The sequence below is a fragment of the Rutidosis leptorrhynchoides genome, chromosome 1, assembly GCF_046630445.1.
Source record: "Rutidosis leptorrhynchoides isolate AG116_Rl617_1_P2 chromosome 1, CSIRO_AGI_Rlap_v1, whole genome shotgun sequence".
Classification (NCBI taxonomy): Eukaryota; Viridiplantae; Streptophyta; class Magnoliopsida; order Asterales; family Asteraceae; genus Rutidosis; species Rutidosis leptorrhynchoides.
Genome location: NC_092333.1, coordinates 188,533,810 through 188,555,567, shown reverse-complemented (window position 1 = coordinate 188,555,567; position 21,758 = coordinate 188,533,810). Strand labels below are relative to the sequence as shown.

The 21,758-nt window shown below is 33.0% G+C and overlaps 2 protein-coding genes across 7 annotated transcripts; one reads left to right on the top strand and one right to left on the bottom strand.

Moving 5' to 3' along the window:
• Positions 1–12,542: 12,542 nt before the first annotated feature.
• Positions 12,543–16,472, top strand: LOC139867622 (E3 ubiquitin-protein ligase BIG BROTHER-like). Of its 3 annotated transcripts, none has more exons than XM_071855990.1 (8): positions 12,543–12,679; positions 13,380–13,611; positions 13,722–13,962; positions 15,527–15,561; positions 15,668–15,712; positions 15,835–15,962; positions 16,044–16,152; positions 16,283–16,472. In XM_071855990.1, exons 2-8 carry the CDS (start codon positions 13,543–13,545, stop codon positions 16,355–16,357), a joined length of 702 nt encoding a protein of 233 aa, XP_071712091.1. In that variant the 5' UTR covers positions 12,543–12,679; positions 13,380–13,542; the 3' UTR covers positions 16,358–16,472. The 3 variants fall into 3 exon arrangements, with proteins under 3 accessions (XP_071712091.1, XP_071712096.1, XP_071712102.1); XM_071855995.1 differs by having other exon boundaries at positions 12,550–12,675; XM_071856001.1 differs by lacking the exon at positions 12,543–12,679 and adding an exon at positions 13,197–13,246.
• A 197-nt stretch (positions 16,473–16,669) lies between these two features.
• LOC139867592 (aldehyde dehydrogenase family 3 member F1-like) lies at positions 16,670–21,207 on the bottom strand. Of its 4 annotated transcripts, none has more exons than XM_071855964.1 (10): positions 20,854–21,207; positions 19,780–19,848; positions 19,588–19,684; positions 19,223–19,429; positions 18,229–18,353; positions 18,014–18,118; positions 17,764–17,936; positions 17,390–17,480; positions 17,160–17,309; positions 16,670–17,051 (listed from the first exon to the last, which is right to left on the bottom strand). In XM_071855964.1, exons 1-10 carry the CDS (start codon positions 21,043–21,045, stop codon positions 16,809–16,811), a joined length of 1,452 nt encoding a protein of 483 aa, XP_071712065.1. In that variant the 5' UTR covers positions 21,046–21,207; the 3' UTR covers positions 16,670–16,808. The 4 variants fall into 4 exon arrangements, with proteins under 4 accessions (XP_071712065.1, XP_071712082.1, XP_071712076.1 ...); XM_071855981.1 differs by lacking the exon at positions 20,854–21,207 and adding an exon at positions 20,038–20,141; XM_071855975.1 differs by lacking the exon at positions 20,854–21,207 and adding an exon at positions 19,988–20,132.
• Positions 21,208–21,758: the final 551 nt, after the last annotated feature.

Here is a 21,758-nt window from a genome sequence, read left to right as displayed (position 1 = left end):
TGAGTTTAGTACACGTTGGTTTGCGTGTATTGTACATGTTGGTTGCATTTATGTTAAAACAGGGGTACTTATTATATAAACGTTAAAATTTAGTTACCAGGGTGCTCAATTTTATAGAATAATTTGACAAACGTTTCTGGATGAAACAACTGAAATCTTGTGATCCACCTTTATATACAGATTATGCGAAACACTAAAACTATGAACTCACCAACCTTTGTGTTGACACTTGTTAGCATGTTTATTCTCAGGTTCCTAGAAGTCTTCCGCTGTTTGCTTATATGTTAGACAAGCTATGTGCATGGAGTCTTACATGGCATATTTATCAAGGAAACGTTGCATTCACCAAATCATCACCATGTATTTTATTTTGACTGCATTGTCAATGGAAGTACTATTGTAAACTATTATTTACGATGATTGTCTATATGTAGAAATCATCAAGTGTCGAAAACCTTTGATTTAAATATTCATTTATGGTGTGCCTTTTCAAAAGAATGTAATGTTTACAAAACGTATAATATAGAGGTCAAATACCTCGCAATGAAATCGATGAATGACGTGTTCGTCCATATGGATTTGGAGTGATCGTCACAGTTGGTATCAGAGCGTTGGTCCTAGTGAACCAGGTCTTGCATTAGTGTGTCTAACCGATACTCCCTCCGTCCCATTATAAGTGTCCACTTACTTTTTGCACACAGTTTTAGGAAATCCCACTAACTTCATTCTCCACCAATCAGAAATCTTCTCTCTCCAGAATGACCTCTTCTCATTGGTTGACACACAAAGTGGACACTTGAAATGGGACATCCTAAAATAGAAATGTGGACACTTGTGGTGGGACAGAGGTAGTAGTTGTTAGGATACATTCGTAAGTCTGGACTTCGACCGTATCTGCATGTCAAAAGTTTTGCTTATCATTTCTTGTCGGAAATTACCTGTCTATCATCTTAAGTCTAAACGCATCTTATTGCATTGATTGCATAGATAGTATAGACAAAATTCATATCTTGGCATATCTATTACAGTAAACTTTGCCTGACATCTTCCGTAAAATCCTCCGTAACTTATGGAATTCTGGTATTATAAATACATATGTAAACTATGTATTGAGGAGTACCAAATTAGTCCTATAATCTATTTCATTCCAAAAATCTTTTCTTTGATTACACAAAATGGATCCTGTATCTAGTTTAAATTCCTTAGATTCCGACAGCTATTCCGATATGGATTTCCATTCGAGCTCCGAAAGCAGTGTAACCGGAATGGATCAACCAATTAGCCATCATCTATTTTGGATGAATTAGGGATGGGTTCGTAATCTACTTAATCATTGGAGACAAGAAGAAGGTGATCCCTTCCATCCACCACATTCACCTCTTGGCGAAGAACCTGAAGCACTTACCAGCGAACCCGTTTGTAACACCATTTTCACCATCATTTCCAGAACAGCTCGCAACGACTACGTAATATCCAATATTCTAAATCTTATTCATCCGCTTGTCCGAACCGCCAATCATCCCAGTATAATAGAAGAAGTCAACGAGATTCGCACTCGGGTAGTGGCTTTGGAGAATATGGTGCAAGGATTACAAACACCAGCAGCATAAACAGTACCACCGACAATAACACCAACAGTACCATTACCACCACCAACAACATCCGCATCGCAAACCTCAACTTCACAATCTATTCCACGAGCATCAACGTCATAAGCACCATAGTTACCAAGAAATACCAGCAGCAATAACCGATGAAGTATTAACTCATTTCCCCTGAAGAAATTTTATGTATATTTAATATATATAAATTTTAAAATCAAAATAAATCTTTTCGTACTAAGCTATTACATGCGAATCTTAACTGGTAAGGTACTACTCGGTTAGTTCATATTACTAATATGCTATGATGTACATCCTTTGTTAACAACTTAACCTTCGTTAACTACAATCTCTATTTCAACTTAATGAATTCCATTTCATAATAAACCAAGTGTATTATTCATTTACATAATTGATTTTACATTTTCATTTTCGATGTACTCGAAACTTTCCAGAAAACATCATATGTGCCTTGTAAGGTTCGCAAAAAAAATTCCACGAGTACCAACATCCTTCACCGAGGAATATCAATAAGAATAAATAATGAAGTATTGATTACATTAGCGAAATACTCCGCAAAGATTATGTAATCTCTAATATTTTAGAGATTATTTATTTCTAAGTCAAACCGAAAATCAAATGAGCTTAATATGATATTAACTCATTTAATCTGTATTACATCTGAAGAAAATATACATACATATATTTTCATAAAGACTGTAATGAAAAATTCTTTGGTACAAAATATTACTTGTGAAATCTTTAACGGGTAGGTAATACCCGGGAAATATTTAAGTTCGCAATTAATATGCTACACTGTACAACTTTGATTCAAAATTTTTTAACAAAGCTCACAACGATATAAAATCTTTTTCATACAAATTCAATTACATATTCTGATATTGACGGATTAGAATCCAAGTCATAACTCTGAACCGGTGACATCATTCTTAGATCCTTACATCTTTCGAAGCAATACTTTGACTTCAAAACTGTGCAAGATCCTTCAACATTGTTTTTAATGAAAATAATCTTGCAATCCCTTTTCAAAGTATCCAGTTTTATCACACTTTCAACCAGTCAACTTCGACTTTTCAGATTAACCTTATTATAACCTTGACATATACGTTCTTGTTACTGGGAAACCTTTCATGTTCCACCACATTAGCAGTAAATTTACCAACAACTTTATTAATCCCTGACCTTTCGAAAAATCCTTATACTAATTGAAACCCTATCATGTACTCATCCACATCTTGTAACAATAATTGCCATACCAACCACCGAGAATTAGCAATCAGTATTTTGAATCTCGCAGCATTTTCTACTACAACAGTTATATATAGATAACATCTATCTTCTAGACTTACATACTTCGGATATGAAGTTTCTGAAAAACATCCCAAACTATGAACTAGTTCTCTGAAATTGGAAAAATGCTGATGAAGCAGCAAAAACTGTAAATGTCCTTAACAGTTAAAAGTTTGATGATAAAGAATAGTATGGTGGTAAAGCTGAGAAAAAGAGAAGGTTTGGAACTGAAAAACGGATTGAGTAAAGTATGAAAGAGGCTGTGAATAAATCACAAAGACTGAACCTGCCTTCAAAGAATCCAAATGATTCAGTGACTGCTGAAACCATTAGTAAGAACCTTACTTCTTATTCTAAACCTTCACAGACAGATTTTCTGCATCATCCTCTGATATTAGAAATTCTAAGATATCATCGTATCTTTCACTATAAATAAATATCCTCGATATTTCTGGAGATATCTTCATACCTATTCTTATCGAAAATCATTCATCTCTTCGCACTATCTGTATTACATCATAAAAGAAACTATTTTAGTTTCTAAAATCTGAAAAATTCGAAAAAATGGATGTTTTGAAGTAATGTTGGGAACTGAAGCATGAGTTTGTATAATATAATGACACTTGATCAAGGTGATTATATTACAGTAAGTCATGCTGAGTTTCTAATGGAACGTGATAAAGGTTCACAGATCACACCCTCATCATGAACCATGTTACATAGCTCTTTCATTCTATATAATCTCTAAATATATCAAGAAAATATATTTCTTGATGATTCGGTCTTTTCCGGATATTCTAGTAATTTGACAAATCAAGATCGTGCCATTACAATTCCCTTCTTAGAACATTAACTATGTTCATTTCAAAATCCAAACCTATGAATTCTGGACCATTATTCACTTGACTTGAAGGCGGGAAGAGAGAACGAAAGCATGAAGCTTCGAAATATAACGGAGAATAAAAAACTCGATAAAAACACATAAATTTACAAACCGTGTATATCAATGCGTATAGCAATATAAAGACACGGGAGAATGAAAAACACTATAACCCCAAGGTAGTGATAGAAGAAAATAACTTCCTCTGGTGGTAGATGAAAAAGAAGAATGACATATATGAAAGTTAGGAGTATATCAAGAATCAGAACTAGATGAAGCATTTCACAATCTTTTGGAAGTATAAAATAAGGGAAAAGATAATAGGAGTGGTGAAAATAAATGAAACGGAAGAGGTCAATTTATAGCGAAATATCAGATATAGCAATCGAGGCAGATTACACATTTAATCAAAGAAAATCCTAATTTCCGCAAATTCCGAAGAATCAAATCTTATTTAGATAATGAAGATTCTCTATTCCTTAAATTTCGGAAATCAATCGTTACTACGTCAAGAGATAAGACGCATCTCTATTCTCCATTTCACTCTATTACGATAACTTCCCTCATACGCTTCAAGTAATTGGATTGTTTTATCCATATTATTCGACGGTGATAAAAATTCTATTTATCAACACATATTCGTCATGAAAACATTTTTATTGTTATCCATGACGACCTCACTCAAATTTCGAGACGAAATTTCTTTAACGGGGAGGTACTGTGATGACCCGAAAATTTCTGACCAAATTTAAACTTAATCTTTAACGTTTCCGACACGATAAGCAAAGTCTATGAAGTTGAATCTCAAAATTTTAAACTATTCAAATACCCTTCGATTTTTCTCAACGATTCGCGAACAATTATATGTAAATAGATACATATATATACTATAACTTGAAAACATAACAAAGTGTTATGAAAATGATACTGTGCATTAACCTTATTGGTTTGATTATCTGATTGATATTTAGATAAGTTAACTAAAACGTTTAAAATGAACCAGTAAAACACTAATTTGCTACAGTATTTTCGAATTGCTACAGTACCCGAAAAGCTACAGTGTTTTCGAAAATCACTATTTGCTACAGTAAAAAAAACTTTGCTACATTAACTTTGCTACAGTAAAACGCTATTTTAAAATGAAAATGTATATATGTATATGTATATAACGAGACGATGATTTATAGAAGTAAATGGCCAAAATACTCGAAAGTTTAAGATATACTTTGAGTGGTTAGTTTATGGATAATTTAAGACTATATATTGACAAGAGTACAAGTCACGAAACGTAAAATGTAAGTTTTCTAAGTGTACGAAAGGATATTCGAAAAACCGAAACCGGGACATAAGTCGCGTGATGACGTACGACTTATCGGAACAAAAATTACAAATCAACTATGCACGGGAATAAAATATAATATATAATTAATTAATTTAAATTATATATTATATATATATTATTTAATTATGTCAACAAGCATTAGGACAAAACTTTGTGAGCTGGAATCCCTAGCCATGCGATCGCATGGCCACAAAGGGTTAACCCCATGCGATCGCATGGGATACTGTTTCAGGCCAAAGTACTATAAAAGCTCGATTTGGTTCTTTGTTTCCTCAATCATTTTACTCCGTATATATTTAAATTATATTATTATTATTATTTAAATATACTAAAAGTGATGGAATATTTGGTCGTTCCATCAGGAAAAAACGACAACAAAAACAAAATTTACAAAACACTCCGCCGAACAATGTTAAACATGTAGAATTTGCAGGGACTAGAACTGTAAAATTAATATCCTTTTTAAAAAACTCCACCCACATTTTCAACGGGCGGTATCTTTTCGCTCGCCGCGAGTTAAATTCTTTCGAAATCACCGTTTAACCCGAAAAAAATTACGAACACAACGAAACTAAGTACGCGTAAAACAGCCGCTTTTTAGAAAATGCTAAATATTTCGGGCTATTTTTCATACATATACACACATGCACAATAAACGAGCCAAACTAACTACATCATACCCATGGTTTCGTCTTCCTTTCTACGCAATTTTACCGGTTCTAAAAACGTGCAGGCCATTAGGTACACTAGGTACTAACCACGTGGATCCAACCACACCCTCATCACCGCGTTTTTGATTCTGTAAGTATATAACGCTACATTAAATGTGAATACGCAGCCGGAAAAGCCCCGCCGCATCGCGCGGGCCGATCCGGATCTAGTTATTATTATTATTATTATTATTATTATTATTATTATTATTATTATTATTATTATTATTATTAAGATTAATATTATTATTAATCTTATCATTATTAGTAGTATTAGTATTATTATTATTTATACATAAAATACTACGACGAGGTCATGAGCGTGTCACTTTCAAAATGGGTTTTCAAACGGGATAGAGCTAAGGAAATTATGGGTTATAACTATGGAAGTTATGGGTAATATTCATGGGTATTGTTTGCAAATCAAACCTAGTGTTTATCATCTCTGTTGCGTCTACGTACTTTTCTGCAACATTGAATCACAATATTGATACGTGAGTATTCATATCTTATCTTTTATATATTAATTGTGTATCCATGTCTAGTGCTCGAGTATTTATATTTATGCATGCTTGTATGCTAAATTTCGTCGTTAAACAGTTTATAATGAATCTCGAATTAAATACATATATTACTGGTAAAAGGTATATGATATACATGTTTTTGGAAAGCTGGCGAAAAATCAATGACTTTTCATTTAGATATCGAATAGTTTCGATGAACGGATTAAAATATATGATCAACTAAATTATGATTGACGTTAATTGAAATTGCTTTTGAATCTGCAATTAAGATTTAAACAACTTGTTTACGAGATTGATAAATTGGATTTTTGAATATTACCAACCGAGTAAATGAATCCTTATATAAGGTACGTCTCGTTTTGTGAAACAACTGTCAAAATTGACTTTTTGAAACGACTTTGGATAACTTTTGTATGTCGATCTCGAGCATTAGGATTGTAATACACTATGACCTGACCTAGCTTGATAGACATTTATTGACCAACATATGTTCTCTAGGTTGAGATCTACGATTATTTGGTAATCCGAGTTTCGGTCACATTACGATGAACAACTTTATGTGCTGCTAAGGTGAGTTTCATTTGTTCCCTTTTTAATTGCTTTTGCAATCTATATTTTTGGGCTGAGAATACATGCACTTTATTTTAAACGCAATGGATACAAGTACATACTAAATTCTACACCGAATTTGAACTGAAAATCCCTTAGCTTTGGTAACTAGTAACTGCCGGTTATAAGAACTGGTGGGCGCGAGTAGTTATATATGGATCCATAGGGCTTGACATCCCCGTCTGTTCCAGGTATAGAAACCCTAGTCTGAACTATAAAATAGATGTATGCTATTTGAGTTTAGTACACGTTGGTTTGCGTGTATTGTACATGTTGGTTGCATTTATGTTAAAACAGGGGTACTTATTATATAAACGTTAAAGTTTAGTTACCAGGGTGCTCAATTTTATAGAATAATTTGACAAACGTTTCTGGATGAAACAACTGAAATCTTGTGTTCCACCTTTATATACAGATTATGCGAAACACTAAAACTATGAACTCACCAACCTTTGTTTTGACACTTGTTAGCATGTTTATTCTCAGGTTCCTAGAAGTCTTCCGCAGTTTGCTTATATGTTAGACAAGCTATGTGCATGGAGTCTTACATGGCATATTTATCAAGGAAACGTTGCATTCACCAAATCATCACCATGTATCTTATTTTGACTGCATTATCAATGGAAGTACTATTGTAAACTATTATTTACGGTGATTGTCTATATGTAGAAATCATCAAATGTCGAAAACCTTTGATTTAAATATTCATTTATGGTGTGCCTTTTCAAAATAATGCACTGTTTACAAAACGTATCATATAGAGGTCAAATACCTCGCAATGAAATCGATGAATGACGTGTTCGTCCATATGGATTTGGAGCGATCGTCACACCATTATTTAATTATAACATCTCTCGTTTACACTAGTGTACTTAAGATAATTCGTAAGGCTAATTCACGCACCCGCTTTTAAACTCGAGGGACTAACTTTGCCATTTGACCAAAGTGGTAACTAGTGGTTGACTAGTCAACCACCACCCTTCCCACCATTTCATTCTCTTTTCTTTTTCTTTTCCTTTTTCTCTCATTTATTACTTCCAAACTTTCATCCTTTTCATCTTCATCACTAAATCATCATCTAAATCAAGAACAGGGAGCTAACATCAAAAAAAATTGTACTTTCGGAATCCTCTCATCATCCTCTACACATAGATATCAATTTTATTACTTGGGATGAGCTTTTCAAAAACTCTAGATATTTGTTCTTGGTATTCTTAACTAATAACAGTGTTAATTAGTATCTATGGCTTAAGTCTAATATGAATACATGAATTGTTTGCGTGTTCTTGTCATTTTGGTGTAACTAGCTTAAACTTGAAAGATTACTTGTTTAATCTTGAGTTTTGGTTGATTAAATGTTGTTAAATGTTAAAGTGCATGTATTAAATGTGTTACTAGCATCATTAACTTCCATTTGATGTGTAGGTTGACCTAGAAAGACTCCATTAACATGATTGTTGAGTTTATGATTTTTGGTTGGGGTTTGGTAGCCTTAAATGCAAATTTTGATGCATTAAATGCTTTGCAATGTTGTTGATAAGTATTTAGTAGTATTTTATGCATAATTACCTACGAAACGGCATATTATGTGTGTGTTAAGTTTCCCGAATCATCAAATTGCATTTATGAATTTGAAGCATTAATGATGAACATTTAATGATCGAATCAACTTAGATTTGGTTGTTGTAAATGATGATTTTGATTGATAATATATGTTTAGTTGCATTCCTTGTTAAAATACCTTTCCAACGATGTATGGTATGCGTTTTGAGTGTTTTCGGTTCATAATTTGGGTTTGAATGAAGTTTGGTTCGTGCACATAACAAATTTCAGCAACAGCATTTTCCCAGGTACAGGAGCGCCGCTTTTGTACTAAAAGCGCCGCTCCTGGTCAATATTCTGTGGAGTTTTTCATCAGGCGCCAGGAACGCTGCTCCTAGAGACAAGAGCGTCGCTTCTGGGTCCTCAAGAGCGTCGCACCTGGTCTTAGTGCGCCGCTCCTGTGCAGAGAAAGTCCCTGACCAAAATCACTTTGTGATTTCACAGTTTCACCCCCGCTTACTCGTAACTCCGATTAACATGAAACTTGGCCAACATGCTTATATATGATTTCTCATCATGAAACAATAGTCGGAAACCCAACCCGACCCCATTGACTTTGACTTTGACCAAGTTTGACTTTTAGTCAAACTTAACCAAATACTTATGCAATTGTTCTAACATACTTTTATACTTATATCTTGCATGAAACTTGACAATTTGACTCACATGCTATATAATCGTGTCATAACGAGCCATATGACTAATTGAACAACTTGACCGACTTCATACTTTACCGATATTAATACGACCTATTGTTTAGGTCAAGACTAGCAATCGTTCTTGCACACGTTTACTTTGTGAAGTACCTATATACTCGAACACTGGAGGTGAGATCATAGTCCCATCTTTTCAACAACTTTTATTTCTTTAAATCATGGGATGAGAAACATATACGTTTTATACTTTTATACTTTGGACACAAGTAAGGATACAAACATTCCACATGCGAGTTAGAACAAAAAGCCTCAATTCAATTATCATTATTTACACTTGTAGGGTGTAAACGTGAACTTATGTTGTGTGGATCCATACGGGCTTGACGCGCCCTCATTCGGACGGTTCGCTACCGTTAGAGGATGAAATATATTTTTGGGTATAGTGTAGGTTCTAACACTATGATAACGGGGTTCGTAAAACAGTTAAGTCTTGATAATTGGGTGCTCGCGAACGTACAACAACTTTGGAATGCAAACGATTTGGATAATCAACTTTATATTAAATCTTGTGGTTCAATACAACATACTTACTAAACCTATGATTTCACCAACGTTTTCGTTGACAGATTTTTCTATGTTTTCTCAGGTCCTTGAACGCTATGTGTTACATGCTTCCGCACACTATTTTGATACTTGCTTGGATGTCGAGTATACATGAATACATGGAGCGTCTTTTGACTTTACTTTAATTTGTGTCGCATATGATTCATTTGTATTTTAAATGTTGTAACGTATCTAGTTGTTAAACTACTCTTGTAAACTTTGAAACATTCTTACATTTGAAATGAATGCGACATATTTTGGTCAAACTTTGTTTTAAAGACTTATGACCACGTAACGGGACCTAAGTTGACGGCGCCGTCAATGACGATTTTGTCGGGTCGTCACAATTTATTTTCCCTTTAATTCTAACCACATATATTAAGGGCATAAGAGAATAATAGAACTTAAGCTTCTTATTCTTTTCTACTTATAGAAGTGGACTATTAATTTGAGACATCTCAAAATGAAATACTGGACTATTAATATGAGACGGAGGGAATAACATATAGTCCCTCTATCCCAAATTACTGGTAGTACTTTTATATAAGTTGTTCGTGTTCACTTCAAACGAATAAACAAGAATATAACGATGTAAAGATATTTTACACTTTTACTTTATTCATGTAAAATAAAAAGTGAATAACAAATAAGAGGTAAAATTATAAAAATAAAATAAAAAATACAATATAATAATATTTTTTAAACTATATAACTTTTATTTAGAGACTACTTGGAAGGAGGGAGTACTATTCCCATTTAAATGTCTAGAAACCAAAATAATAATACTCCTTCCATCCCAGATTAATTGCTCAGTATTCCTTTTCAGGCTGTCCCAAATTAATTGTGCACTTTCAAATTTGAAAAGTAAATTTAACGAAGTTTATAATATTGTTCCTAATGAATTAATTAACTTACAAAAGATAGAGAGTTTTCTAATTAATTGATTGAGGGTAAAACTGTAAAGTTAGAAAAAAGTACAGAGAAAATACAGTGTGATAATGACATTTCTTAAACTGTGTGTTTTTTGTCTGGGGACAATTAATCTGGGACGGAAGGAGTATCACTTTATATAATATATACGATGACAACCTTTAATTAATTATTAACTTCCGCTCTATTACAAGTGTCAACTTACTTTTTGCACACAATATTAAAAATTTCTATTAACTTTATTCTTCAACAATCGAAAATCTTGTTCATTCAGAATAGTCTAATTTGATTGGTTGCAATACAAAATAGTAACGTGAACACTTATGATTGAACAGAATAAATAATTTTGAATTGCTCTTACTTGTCATTTAGTACTCCGTTTTAGTTAAAGAAAATATAGTAGATTTAATAATCACGGTGTATTTTTTTATAATTGATAGTGAACCATTTATTATATACGACCTGAAAATGAATAATGAACTAATTAATTTAGAATGTACGTAATTTTAAGGGGTATTTAGTAGTTAGATGTTTGAGAATTTTAAAAGGAGACTTACATTTAATCATCACTAAACTTTAAAGTCTTGCCTTTCAAAAAATATTTTGAACTTACTTGTTACGAGTATTGTTTATCATTTTTTTTTTTTTTTAATTTAAAATATATTAATTTTCAACAAATTACAATATTTGGGCAGAGGTACTCTACCCACAACAAAACACAACTTCAATACATCAAAATACAAACATCAAATACGACAACAATCTCATTAACCAATCTACATCATATTTCCCACCAGCTTCAAATCACACAGCTATGCAATCTTTTTCACATTTTTAGTGTCTTTGACTTTTTTACAAGTCATTTTGACCCGAATGAATTCTTTGATTTCCAAACTAATTTCTTCCACAATTTTCTTCACATTTCTAAATAATATGGTATTTCTTTCCAACCAAATATAGTACACCACTGCTACAATTGCCACTTTATTCAAAATGTTTCTAATATCTTTAGTTGCAAGGTATTTGGCACTATCATGAATAATTTTCATTAACTCGATATACAACCCCTTGTAAACCAGCATACTCTTTGTTTTCTCTCAGATTTGATTAGTAAACTCACGTTTAAATAACAAATGTGAGTGTGAATCATCCTGTTTAGCACAAAAACTGTGTACAGATGTGTTATTGTGTTAATTGAAGTTGGAATTTAAAAATTTTTGAGAGGAAAAACCTCAACCATTAAATTAAACTATCTCTTCAAATGATTTCCTTCGTATAAAGATTCATAATTAATGGATAATTAAATAAATTTAATTTCCCGAAAAAAATAACAATTTACATAATTTTGGAAACTACTCCGATATATATTTATTTATATTTATATTATTATTATTAATTACTATTTAATTTAATAAAGTAAAAAAAAAAAAGAATAAACCGACGGAACAAAGAAACGGGGGTTGCTAGCTCAAGTCACATAGCCCCCCCTTTGGTTATCTAACCCACCTATATCAATGGAACAAAAGTACAAACGAATAAACACGTGTCATCTTGTAATTCGTTTCTACTCATATTATAACCCCGTGACTTGATTGAGAGGTGACATTGATTAAAAAATGACCGTACAGTGACTTTAAAAGCTAACTATATTCCGCGGAGCACTGAATGAAAACCCAAAAATGAAACAGTAACGGAGATCGCGTGTCTCATTACAGTTAACAAACTCCCTGCAAAAAGGCGCCACCCCATACTACACACACAGACAGAGTGATTGCAGAGAGAAGAAATTTTCACACACACTTTCTCTCTCAACATATATATACACTATATCTGTATATATCGATCAATATCTAGAAACAGATTCACGCCTAGTTACGGCGGCATGAACAGTTGCGGTTGCGATCAATGTAGGTATAATTACTGTCATTGAATTACTAATTTTTGTATTCATCCACATATATTAACATACAGATACACCGTATATGTATGTATAATGAAAATTAACGGTGGCCTAGCGATCATTGTAGGTAAAGTAAAACTAATCGCTATAGAGATACGTGATCTATTATGTCAAAAAAACGCCGTTAAAAAAAAAAAATATACCTGATATATGTAAATGTACAGTCTGTGTGTGTATATATTTGTTCTTCAAGTGATCAAATGATTGTAAATATATATATTCGATAATACGCGATGTTGCTGAGTGAATTAAGCAAAAATTGAGTAAAATAATAGAAATTATTTGCACGTTTTGTTAATGAATTGTGTGAAGCGAATGTATTCCGGTGGAGTTTTTGTAACAATTTGCTATTGGATTTAGTCTTATACTCTATAAATATAAGTTAATTAATGTTAAATTTTAGAGAATATCATTATCATATTATCATTTGTCATACAGAATTATAGGAGAGCTTTTTTGTATTTAGGAGATTTATAATGTTTAATTAAGTTAGAGTATTGAGGACTAAAGCATAGCTGGTAATTTTGTTTAGTTGCAGGATATTATTGCAGCAAGTAGTTTTCTATATCTACCAGATGAAGTAGGCTTTTAATTATTTAATTGATTAATTTTCAGTTTATTGATGTGGTTTCGTTGATGTTTGTTTTGCAGGATATTGTTCAAGTTCAGATGATAAAATTAATATACTGAAAAATTTAATGTTAATGCTCTGATACTGGTTACAAATTGTTCTTGTTCGATAAAGTGGCATTCACGAAAGAACTGGAGCTTTCAACCTGAATTCGACATACGTTATAGTTTGACAGGAAGCACTATGGATTTTTTTGAAGGACTTACATATGAGCATGTCAATTTCATTTTTTCTGAAGTTACATATCCTCAGGTAAATCAGTAAGAAACAATTTTCACTATGCTGTAAAAAATTTCATTGTCATTTGGTCTCACGGAAATTGTGAGGGATTATGTATGTTACTGATTCAGTTGGTTATGCAGGATAGCATATATTCGACAGTGAATACAAACAATACATACAAGTATGCATATTCTGAGCCTGGGAGTTTTTCATACTATAACTATTGTGATGCTTACGCGCTCAATGAAGAAACATATGGAAACAATGGATATACTAGGCAATTGGAAAACACTTCAGCCATGGCTAGTGAAAGAAGTGCTGGTGTAAGTATGCTACAAGATGGACATTCAAACTCTAATTCCAATGCTTATTCAGCTCACTGTGAGTACTAAAATCTTTGCTTTTAGTGCCTCAGCTTATCTACTCTATAAAACTAGTACTATATCTACAATCCCCATTGTGGCAAAGTAAAGACAAACGAACTACATATAATATTTCTAAATTGTAACTGTTTCCGTTCTGTTTTGTTCAAGCCAATGAACGGTTTAATCTTTATTATTCTGTGCATGAAGTTGATGTCAACACTCAACATGAGTGCACTTCATCAGGATAAACTGTTGTATATCTTGGTGTTGCTGGTTGAACCTAATGTTAACCGAGAAATGAGAGCTAGTCATACAAATATACTTTGGTCCCAAAATATGACTGCAAGAATGGGTTAGAACCCTCAAATAACTTAAATATGGAATATCATAATCCTTACATTTCGTACGAGGCTGACCTGTATAAGTGGACTCTAGACATAGAGTTTCATGACATAAACCAGAATATATATAAAACACTATGATCGGACACAAGATACTACTTATGAATAATCAGGGTAGGAAATGTTATAAGGCAAAAGAAACTACAAAAAGGTACACAGGGAGATATGTAATTTTAGGAAAGTCTCTAGTAATTTGGCCCCCTGCTATTAGGCTATCAGTCTCAATTACAGCTTGAATAGAACATTTATGTTAACCTTGAGAGGTATCAATGAAGTTGATTAATAAGTGTTTTTTTTTTAATGTTATATCTTCGTTTGATCTGGGACTCTATCTCCCAAAATATAAAGTCAATTTGAAGGATGAATAATGCAAGAAAAGGCCTTTTGAGATAAGAGAGATACAACTTCTATATTCTCTTCATGTTATCATAAGTAAGAACACTTCTGTTAAGTCGTAGTATATGAATCCAAAACTTGTAATCAATTAACAAATTCAAACTTTTTTTTAGTAACCATGGTTCCGACTTTTGGCTGACTATTCATCAGTGAATTAAATAACCAATGATGAACTCAATAATCTAAATTACTGCTGAAAACAAATATAGGGGTTACAATGCGGATTTTTCGTAACTTAATGATCCTTATTTATAGAAATATTTGAAATATATAACAAACTTAACCAATGTCCATGGAAACTAGATGAATACAAAAGATAAATAAATCTTCCAAGTCTATGTAGATATCTTAGAATCCTTTGGATCCCAGCTATATTGGATGAGTCTGAAGTTCCCCTGTTCTTTGTCTAGTTGAGTCTGAGGCTGAGTCTGAATATGAAGTTTCAGACTCAGTAACCAATTATCTTCTAGACTGAATATTATCCCTTTAGTTAACTTTTCCTAGACTTATTTGACTCATCAGATTTATTATTTGCACTCGGTCCTTGTTTTTCCCAGCAACTTCACAAAAAACCTCCAAATACAGGCAACTGTAGATACTAATGCATACTTGCTGCAAAGTACCTCCAGATGATACGACCCGCAAACAACTGTTGTATTTGCATAGAAGTATATAGACATGAAGAAACTTGTGATTTCATAGTTATACACCCCCTTACAATAATTAATGGATTTTCAATATGTGAATGCCCGAACTAACCTTTTTAAATGTGCAAATTTTCAGGTCCCCAAAGCAATCATAATGCTGGTGAATTTCAGGTATAAAGCTTTTTTATGAGATAGCTTTCATATTCTCTATCTAATATCTTTCTTAATAACCAATTATGTGTGCATATTAAAAATCTTGCATGCCTATATTTTACAGGTTGTATGGGAAGACAATGTTGATCCTGACAACATGACTTATGAGGTTTGATATGAACAATGTTCGTTAATCATCATCTACATGCATTTTTTTTACAAGATGATGTTTCTTTGAAATTAAGCTTTTAGATTAATACAACAAGTGAAGTGATACTATTTCAATTTCAGGAACTGTTAGAGCTAGGTGAGGTTGTTGGTAGTCAAAGTCGCGGCCTATCTCAAGAGGCTATTTCCCTGCTCCCAGTTTTGAAATTTAAGTGTGCTTTCTTATGGAGAAAAAAATCAAAAAAAGAGAGGTAATAATTATGAAATTAAGCTTTTAGAAATCAATCTTTATACTAAAATATGTCATAATACCGTTCCAATGGGATTTTCAGGTGTGTGATCTGTCAAATGGAGTATAAACGGGGCGAACGACAGATCACTCTTCCTTGTAAACATATCTATCATGCTGGCTGTGGCACTCAATGGCTTAGCATCAACAAGGTAAACCAACTTTTATTTTTATATTCATTTTGTTACTAATAAATTTAATTAAATATAAATATAATATATTTCTGCCATGATTTTGCAACTCTCTAACTATTGTTTCATAAACTGACTGCTGTTATATCAGGCATGCCCTATTTGTTACAAGGAGGTTCTTGTTAATACTCCAAAACATTCAGAAACATTTTGTAAGTCAAAATAGGAAAGGATTTCTAATCCACTTATACCACTTGTTTCATTATTAGTATAATATTATAATTATATATTTATTATTATTAATATTTTTATTTTTATTTTTATGTTTCCTTCCATCTTAGTTTTAGAGATGATCATCTTGTGTGTAAAATAAGTATACAGAGTGATTATAGTTTACAACTTTGGATCATTTCTGCTTAATTCTTAGTTATATTTAATCTGAAATTGATTATCACCATCATTCATAAGCCATTGTGTTGCACATTTGACATACTCCAACAACTTGATTAGAAAAGGAAATTAACATTTTGATAGATGGTCAAAGACTCAAAATATTCCTATGCATATAAATATCACATAAATCTCCTATCATGAAAACCAAAGAAAGTGAGGATGAAATATCACAAACTAAATAAACGTATATATAATGATAATGATGTACGCTCAATCAATAATTCTCAAGCCTTGCTTTTCAAACCCAACATAATGAGAAGAGCACTAAGATAATCATATCTTAATCCAGCCTTAATGAGTTGTAATTTGTTATCATTCCATGGAGGATATCTGAACCAGAAATCTATAAGCAGCGCTCGCACAAAAACCACCTTTTCGTGACTAAAGTTATCAAACGAATATTTCCCATGGTACCTTCCAAACCCACTACCGCCAACTCCACCAAACGGTAGTGAGTCAACCGCATACTGCATTTATTTTGACAAAAGTATAAGGTTAAACTCACTTAAATTATTAGATAAATTATAATAATAATAACTAATAATTAATAATAATGTAACAAGTTGAGGAATTACTTGAAGGATAACATCATTGAACATGATGCCCCCTGATGAGGTTTCCGAAACCAGTCTTTTTTGGAGATCTTTATTATCTGTGAAAGCATATAGAGCAAGTGGCTTTGGCCTTGCCCTTATGAACTCAATACTATCTTCAATTTTCTCCAACTGCATCAACAAGTTGTATTTACTGCATTAATATAAGTACTATTTGCTAAAGCATCATACTTTTGAAACCAATTTCTAACCGTGATCACTGGAAGCAATGGACCAAATATTTCTTCCGACATAATTGCAGCATCGAGTGGTGGATCAACCAATATAGTAGGCTCAATAAACCTGCATTACCACATTATCAATTAAGCTTTTAAAGATCCGAGGAAAAGATGTATAAAAAAGTTACTAAACGGACTTTATACAGTATAGTGAATAGTGATAGGGTAGTGATCCGTACACAACCTGCTTTTATCCGTACACAACCAAACATGCTTTGAAGTGTTGTACAGTACAACACTTTAAAGCATGCTTTGTTGTGTACGGATCATCACCCATAGTGATGTTGTTTTAAGACATATTTTGGGTCATGAACTCTATATAACGTTTTATCAAAATTCGGACTTACAAATTGTCTTCATCTAACAAACCACCATAAACGATCGAAGATTTGACCTTGGGATCATCTAAAAGATTCTTCAGTCTTGTGAAATGCCTCTTGTTGACTATTTTAGACATGCTATAAGATCCGCTTGGATCATCTCCAAAACATTTATTGGTAAATCTTTTGAGTAATTCCAACTAAACAAATTAAAACATTTACACAAATTGTAATAACAAGTATGAACATAACTTGGAAGTAAATTAGGATCTATTACCAATTCTGGTAAGTTTTTTCTATCTGTTAAAATATAATCAATTCCGATACAAGCTTGCCCAGCACATGCTCCGAATTTACCCCAAACAAGTCGTTTTGTCGCCATCTAACATCAAAAGAGATATAAATAAATTATTGCAGATCTTGCAAAATGTGCGTTTTAACATTTTTTTATTACCGTTGGTAGAATAATCAAGTAAACTGGAACGTAATTACCTTTCTTTTACGAGAACTAGAAAATGAATCAACGACAGCAGGGCATTTTCCACCCAACTCTAATGTCACAGGAGTCAAATGTTGTGCAGCAGCTGACATCACAACTCTTCCTATTCGTGCACTCCCTATCGACATAAAAAAGTTTCCGTATTAAAATATGTACAAAAAACATCTTATTATCAGCATTTTGAATGAGCCGAATCCTGTATTGGGGCTATACCTGTTCATAACTAAGTATGCTATTGGTTTTTGAGCACATACACTTAAAGATAAGTCGCATTGCGTATGAGTAATAGAACCAAATAAATGTTGTCACAATTTTGAGTCGCTTATTTCAATAGGCTTCAAAATAGATTCAGTTAAAGGATTTTTTTTAACAGCAGTACGGGATCACCCAGGGGACTTAACCACCCACGCATTCATCTCACTGCAGTTGCATAACTCGCCCCAAACTGCTGCCCAGGAGGAAACCATGCCCAATCCGAGGGCAGAGGCGGTAAAACCCCCTCCCCCACTGCCCCCGCAATGCTATATGCGAAAGCCACCCTTGGGTGGAATTCAAGGAAAAAGGGGCAACCTTGTGTGCAAGGTTGCACCTACGGGAGTCGAACTTCTGACCTCTCGCTAAGAGAGGCAAGTATCACTAACAAAAGTATTCAACGGTATACAACATCTTAAATCCATATAATCAAATAAGGTTTTGATATTTTTTGTATTAACATTGTTTTGTAACCACATTTTAACTTATGAACCATTTAAAAAAAAAAAAATACAAAACTGTTTGAGGGTCGGCCCAAACTGACCGTACCCGTTTGGACCTGCGCAAAATTTATCCGTTTTGACTCATTATTCAACCAACCCAATTCAGCTACATATTACTCAAGATTTAATATAAAAAAGAGCCTTCATTATGAGCTTAACTAAATGTAGGCGCAACATTAAGTCGGATAGTATTGATATATATATAGTGAAAGAGGATAAGAGAAGTATGAACCTGTAAAGAAGATTTTATCGAATTTATGTTCAAGTAATTTTTCACCAATATCTGATGCACCTTCAATAACCTTAACCGCAGAATTATCAAGGTAATCATGAATTGTTTCGGCAAGAATCGAAGAACATGATGGAGCCAACTCTGAAGGCTTTAGAATTACTGCATTTCCTGCAGCTAATGCACCGATCAATGGTTCCAACGATAGCCCTGCATGTGTACAATGAATTCATCATATCAATATCAATTTGTATTAAAAAAAAATACTTGAATAAATAACATTGCTCAAAGTTTTCTAGTAGATATGTTTTGGAAAGTACAAGGGACCAATAGTGTAAAAAGCCTAAAGTTAGAGGGGTGGTAAGTACCAATTGGAAAGTTCCAAGACGAGATAATAAGGATCACACCTAGTGGCTCAGGAACTAAGCTTGCACTGCTGGGAAATGCAGCTATTGGCAAACTCTTCTGTTATGAGTTTATTCATAAAAATTGTCAAAATCATATTTTTTTACCTTTATTCAAGATATAACTAGTATAAGTAAAAAGTTTAATTAAGTTACCCTTTTGGGAGCCATCCACTGCTTCAAGTTTCCAAGAGCATAATTTATAGCTTTCACAACTGTTCCAATCTGCACAAACTTGTTACATCAATAACATCCTAATTTTTACATTTCACAGACATTAACTTTTACTCACAATAGAGAATGATAAAAGTTTTATATTATATTTTAATTGGTGAATAAAAATAAAAATTCATTAGAAATGTACTTCTATTTGGTACTCAGTACTATACTGTATTATTTAGGGACGAAGTATACATGTGTCGGTGCAGAAAAATTGAATGATCAATTCAAGTGAGCAAGTGATCAATTTCAAAACGTAAGTCTTAAACAAACATTTTGCTTTTCAGACATTTTGCTTTTCAGACATTTTGCTTTAAAATTTGGTACTCAGTACTTTGAAGTATTTTTTATGATGCACATAATATAATAGCTCAAAAATAAAAATATTTCTTTTTGCATGGTCAAGAACTTGCCCACACATTTGGTTGATAAGATAACTTTAATGCCGTTGGGTGTTTGTTACTGACTTGTATTGACCTCTTTATTACTCGTATATTATTTTTTATATTATATTAATATAATTATAAAGTAACAACAGAGTAAAACTTGAAAGTTTGAAAATTTATACCATGAAGAACCTTAAAATATAATTATATTCCAAAAAGTGGAAATTGGATTAACGGATAAGTTTTTCACTGTTATCCGAGGACGACGAGTATTTTACGATATGTATGTGGCGGAACATAGGTAATTCCATTTCCGACAATTATCCTGACAATCTCAAAATTTGTTGCTAGTAAGCTTTGAACCTAAGGAATGTCCTAGTGATATCAAGACTACAATTTCTAAACCATCTTGTGATATACTCCGTATGGAGTAGTATTTTTTTCCTTAAATGGAGACGTATATGATATCTTTTAAAAAGTGTTTCAGTACTATAACTCAAATTGTTACTACTACTAAAATATGATTATTGAAGTATTTTTGAAGGGACATTGAATCCAAAAGAGTTGGGTACCATTCAAACTTAATGTATTTGACATGATCAAAAAGGGTTATGTGTAAAATTACCTCATCTCTATAAGCTTCAACATGATGCTTCCCTAAATCTTGTTTAAGAGCAATGAAAATATCATTTTCTCTATCTTCAAGGATATGGAGTAACCCTTGAAGTTGTGAAATCCTCCATGATGCTTCCTTGGTTCTTCCAGAACTAAAAGATTCTCTCAATTCCTTCAAATCTTCTTCCAAATAATTCACCATTTTGTGTGTGTTTTTGCAAGTATTACGGGTACTATTATAACTAGTGTTGTTGATAGTGATGGAAGCCCATGAAGCTAGCTATTATTATAGAAAGAGGTTGGCAATCGAAAGACATTGACATATGCTTTGGAAACATTCATCAAAACTCAACTACCAAACTCAAGTATTTTGGCACCTTTTTATTCTTTGTTGATGTAATAACGTACCTTTGTTTGTTAGAGCAATTAAAGGACAAAAAAATTTCGTGGATAGTCCTGAGTAGTTTACTCAAAATTTGTGCATATAGTCTTTAACCTTTTATTTTTTGGATTGATAGTCCTTTGAATTGTACTCCCTCTGCTCACTTTAACTGTCGCAATACATAAATGATATGATCATATAGCCCAATAACATGTCTTACAATATAAGTTCAATAGTCTCTCCTTTGCTAAAACCAATTGGTATAGTAGTAGAGGGAGTTCCTCGTAGACTTATATGCATACATTAATTATGTCTCATCACCGAAATAGGACTTTTGTTTGCACCCTTACAAACCTCCCCTCAAACCTAAGTCCCTCCTTTAGGCTTCCCCTCAAAAAATAGTTGGATCCGCTCATCGTTACACCTCACCGAGGGGTGCGCCACGTTGCACTGGGCGCTCAGGGTTGCGCCCACTGCGCCGTGAACCACATCCGCGCTATAGTCTGGCTCTGATACCACTGTTAGGATCGTAT

Excerpts from the sequence above, each read along its gene's own strand:
- LOC139867622 (XM_071855990.1), top strand. The coding sequence starts at position 13,543 with ATGGATTTTTTTGAAGGACTTACATATGAGCATGTCAATTTCATTTTT. Across the intron at positions 15,713-15,834 it reads CTGACAACATGACTTATGAG|GAACTGTTAGAGCTAGGTGA; the intron begins GTTTGATATGAA and ends TTTCAATTTCAG. Across the intron at positions 16,153-16,282 it reads AATGGCTTAGCATCAACAAG|GCATGCCCTATTTGTTACAA; the intron begins GTAAACCAACTT and ends CTGTTATATCAG.
- LOC139867592 (XM_071855964.1), bottom strand. The coding sequence starts at position 21,045 with ATGGTGAATTATTTGGAAGAAGATTTGAAGGAATTGAGAGAATCTTTT. Across the intron at positions 19,685-19,779 it reads AGTGGATGGCTCCCAAAAGG|AAGAGTTTGCCAATAGCTGC; the intron begins GTAACTTAATTA and ends AACTCATAACAG. Across the intron at positions 18,354-19,222 it reads CGATAAAATCTTCTTTACAG|GGAGTGCACGAATAGGAAGA; the intron begins GTTCATACTTCT and ends TTATGTCGATAG.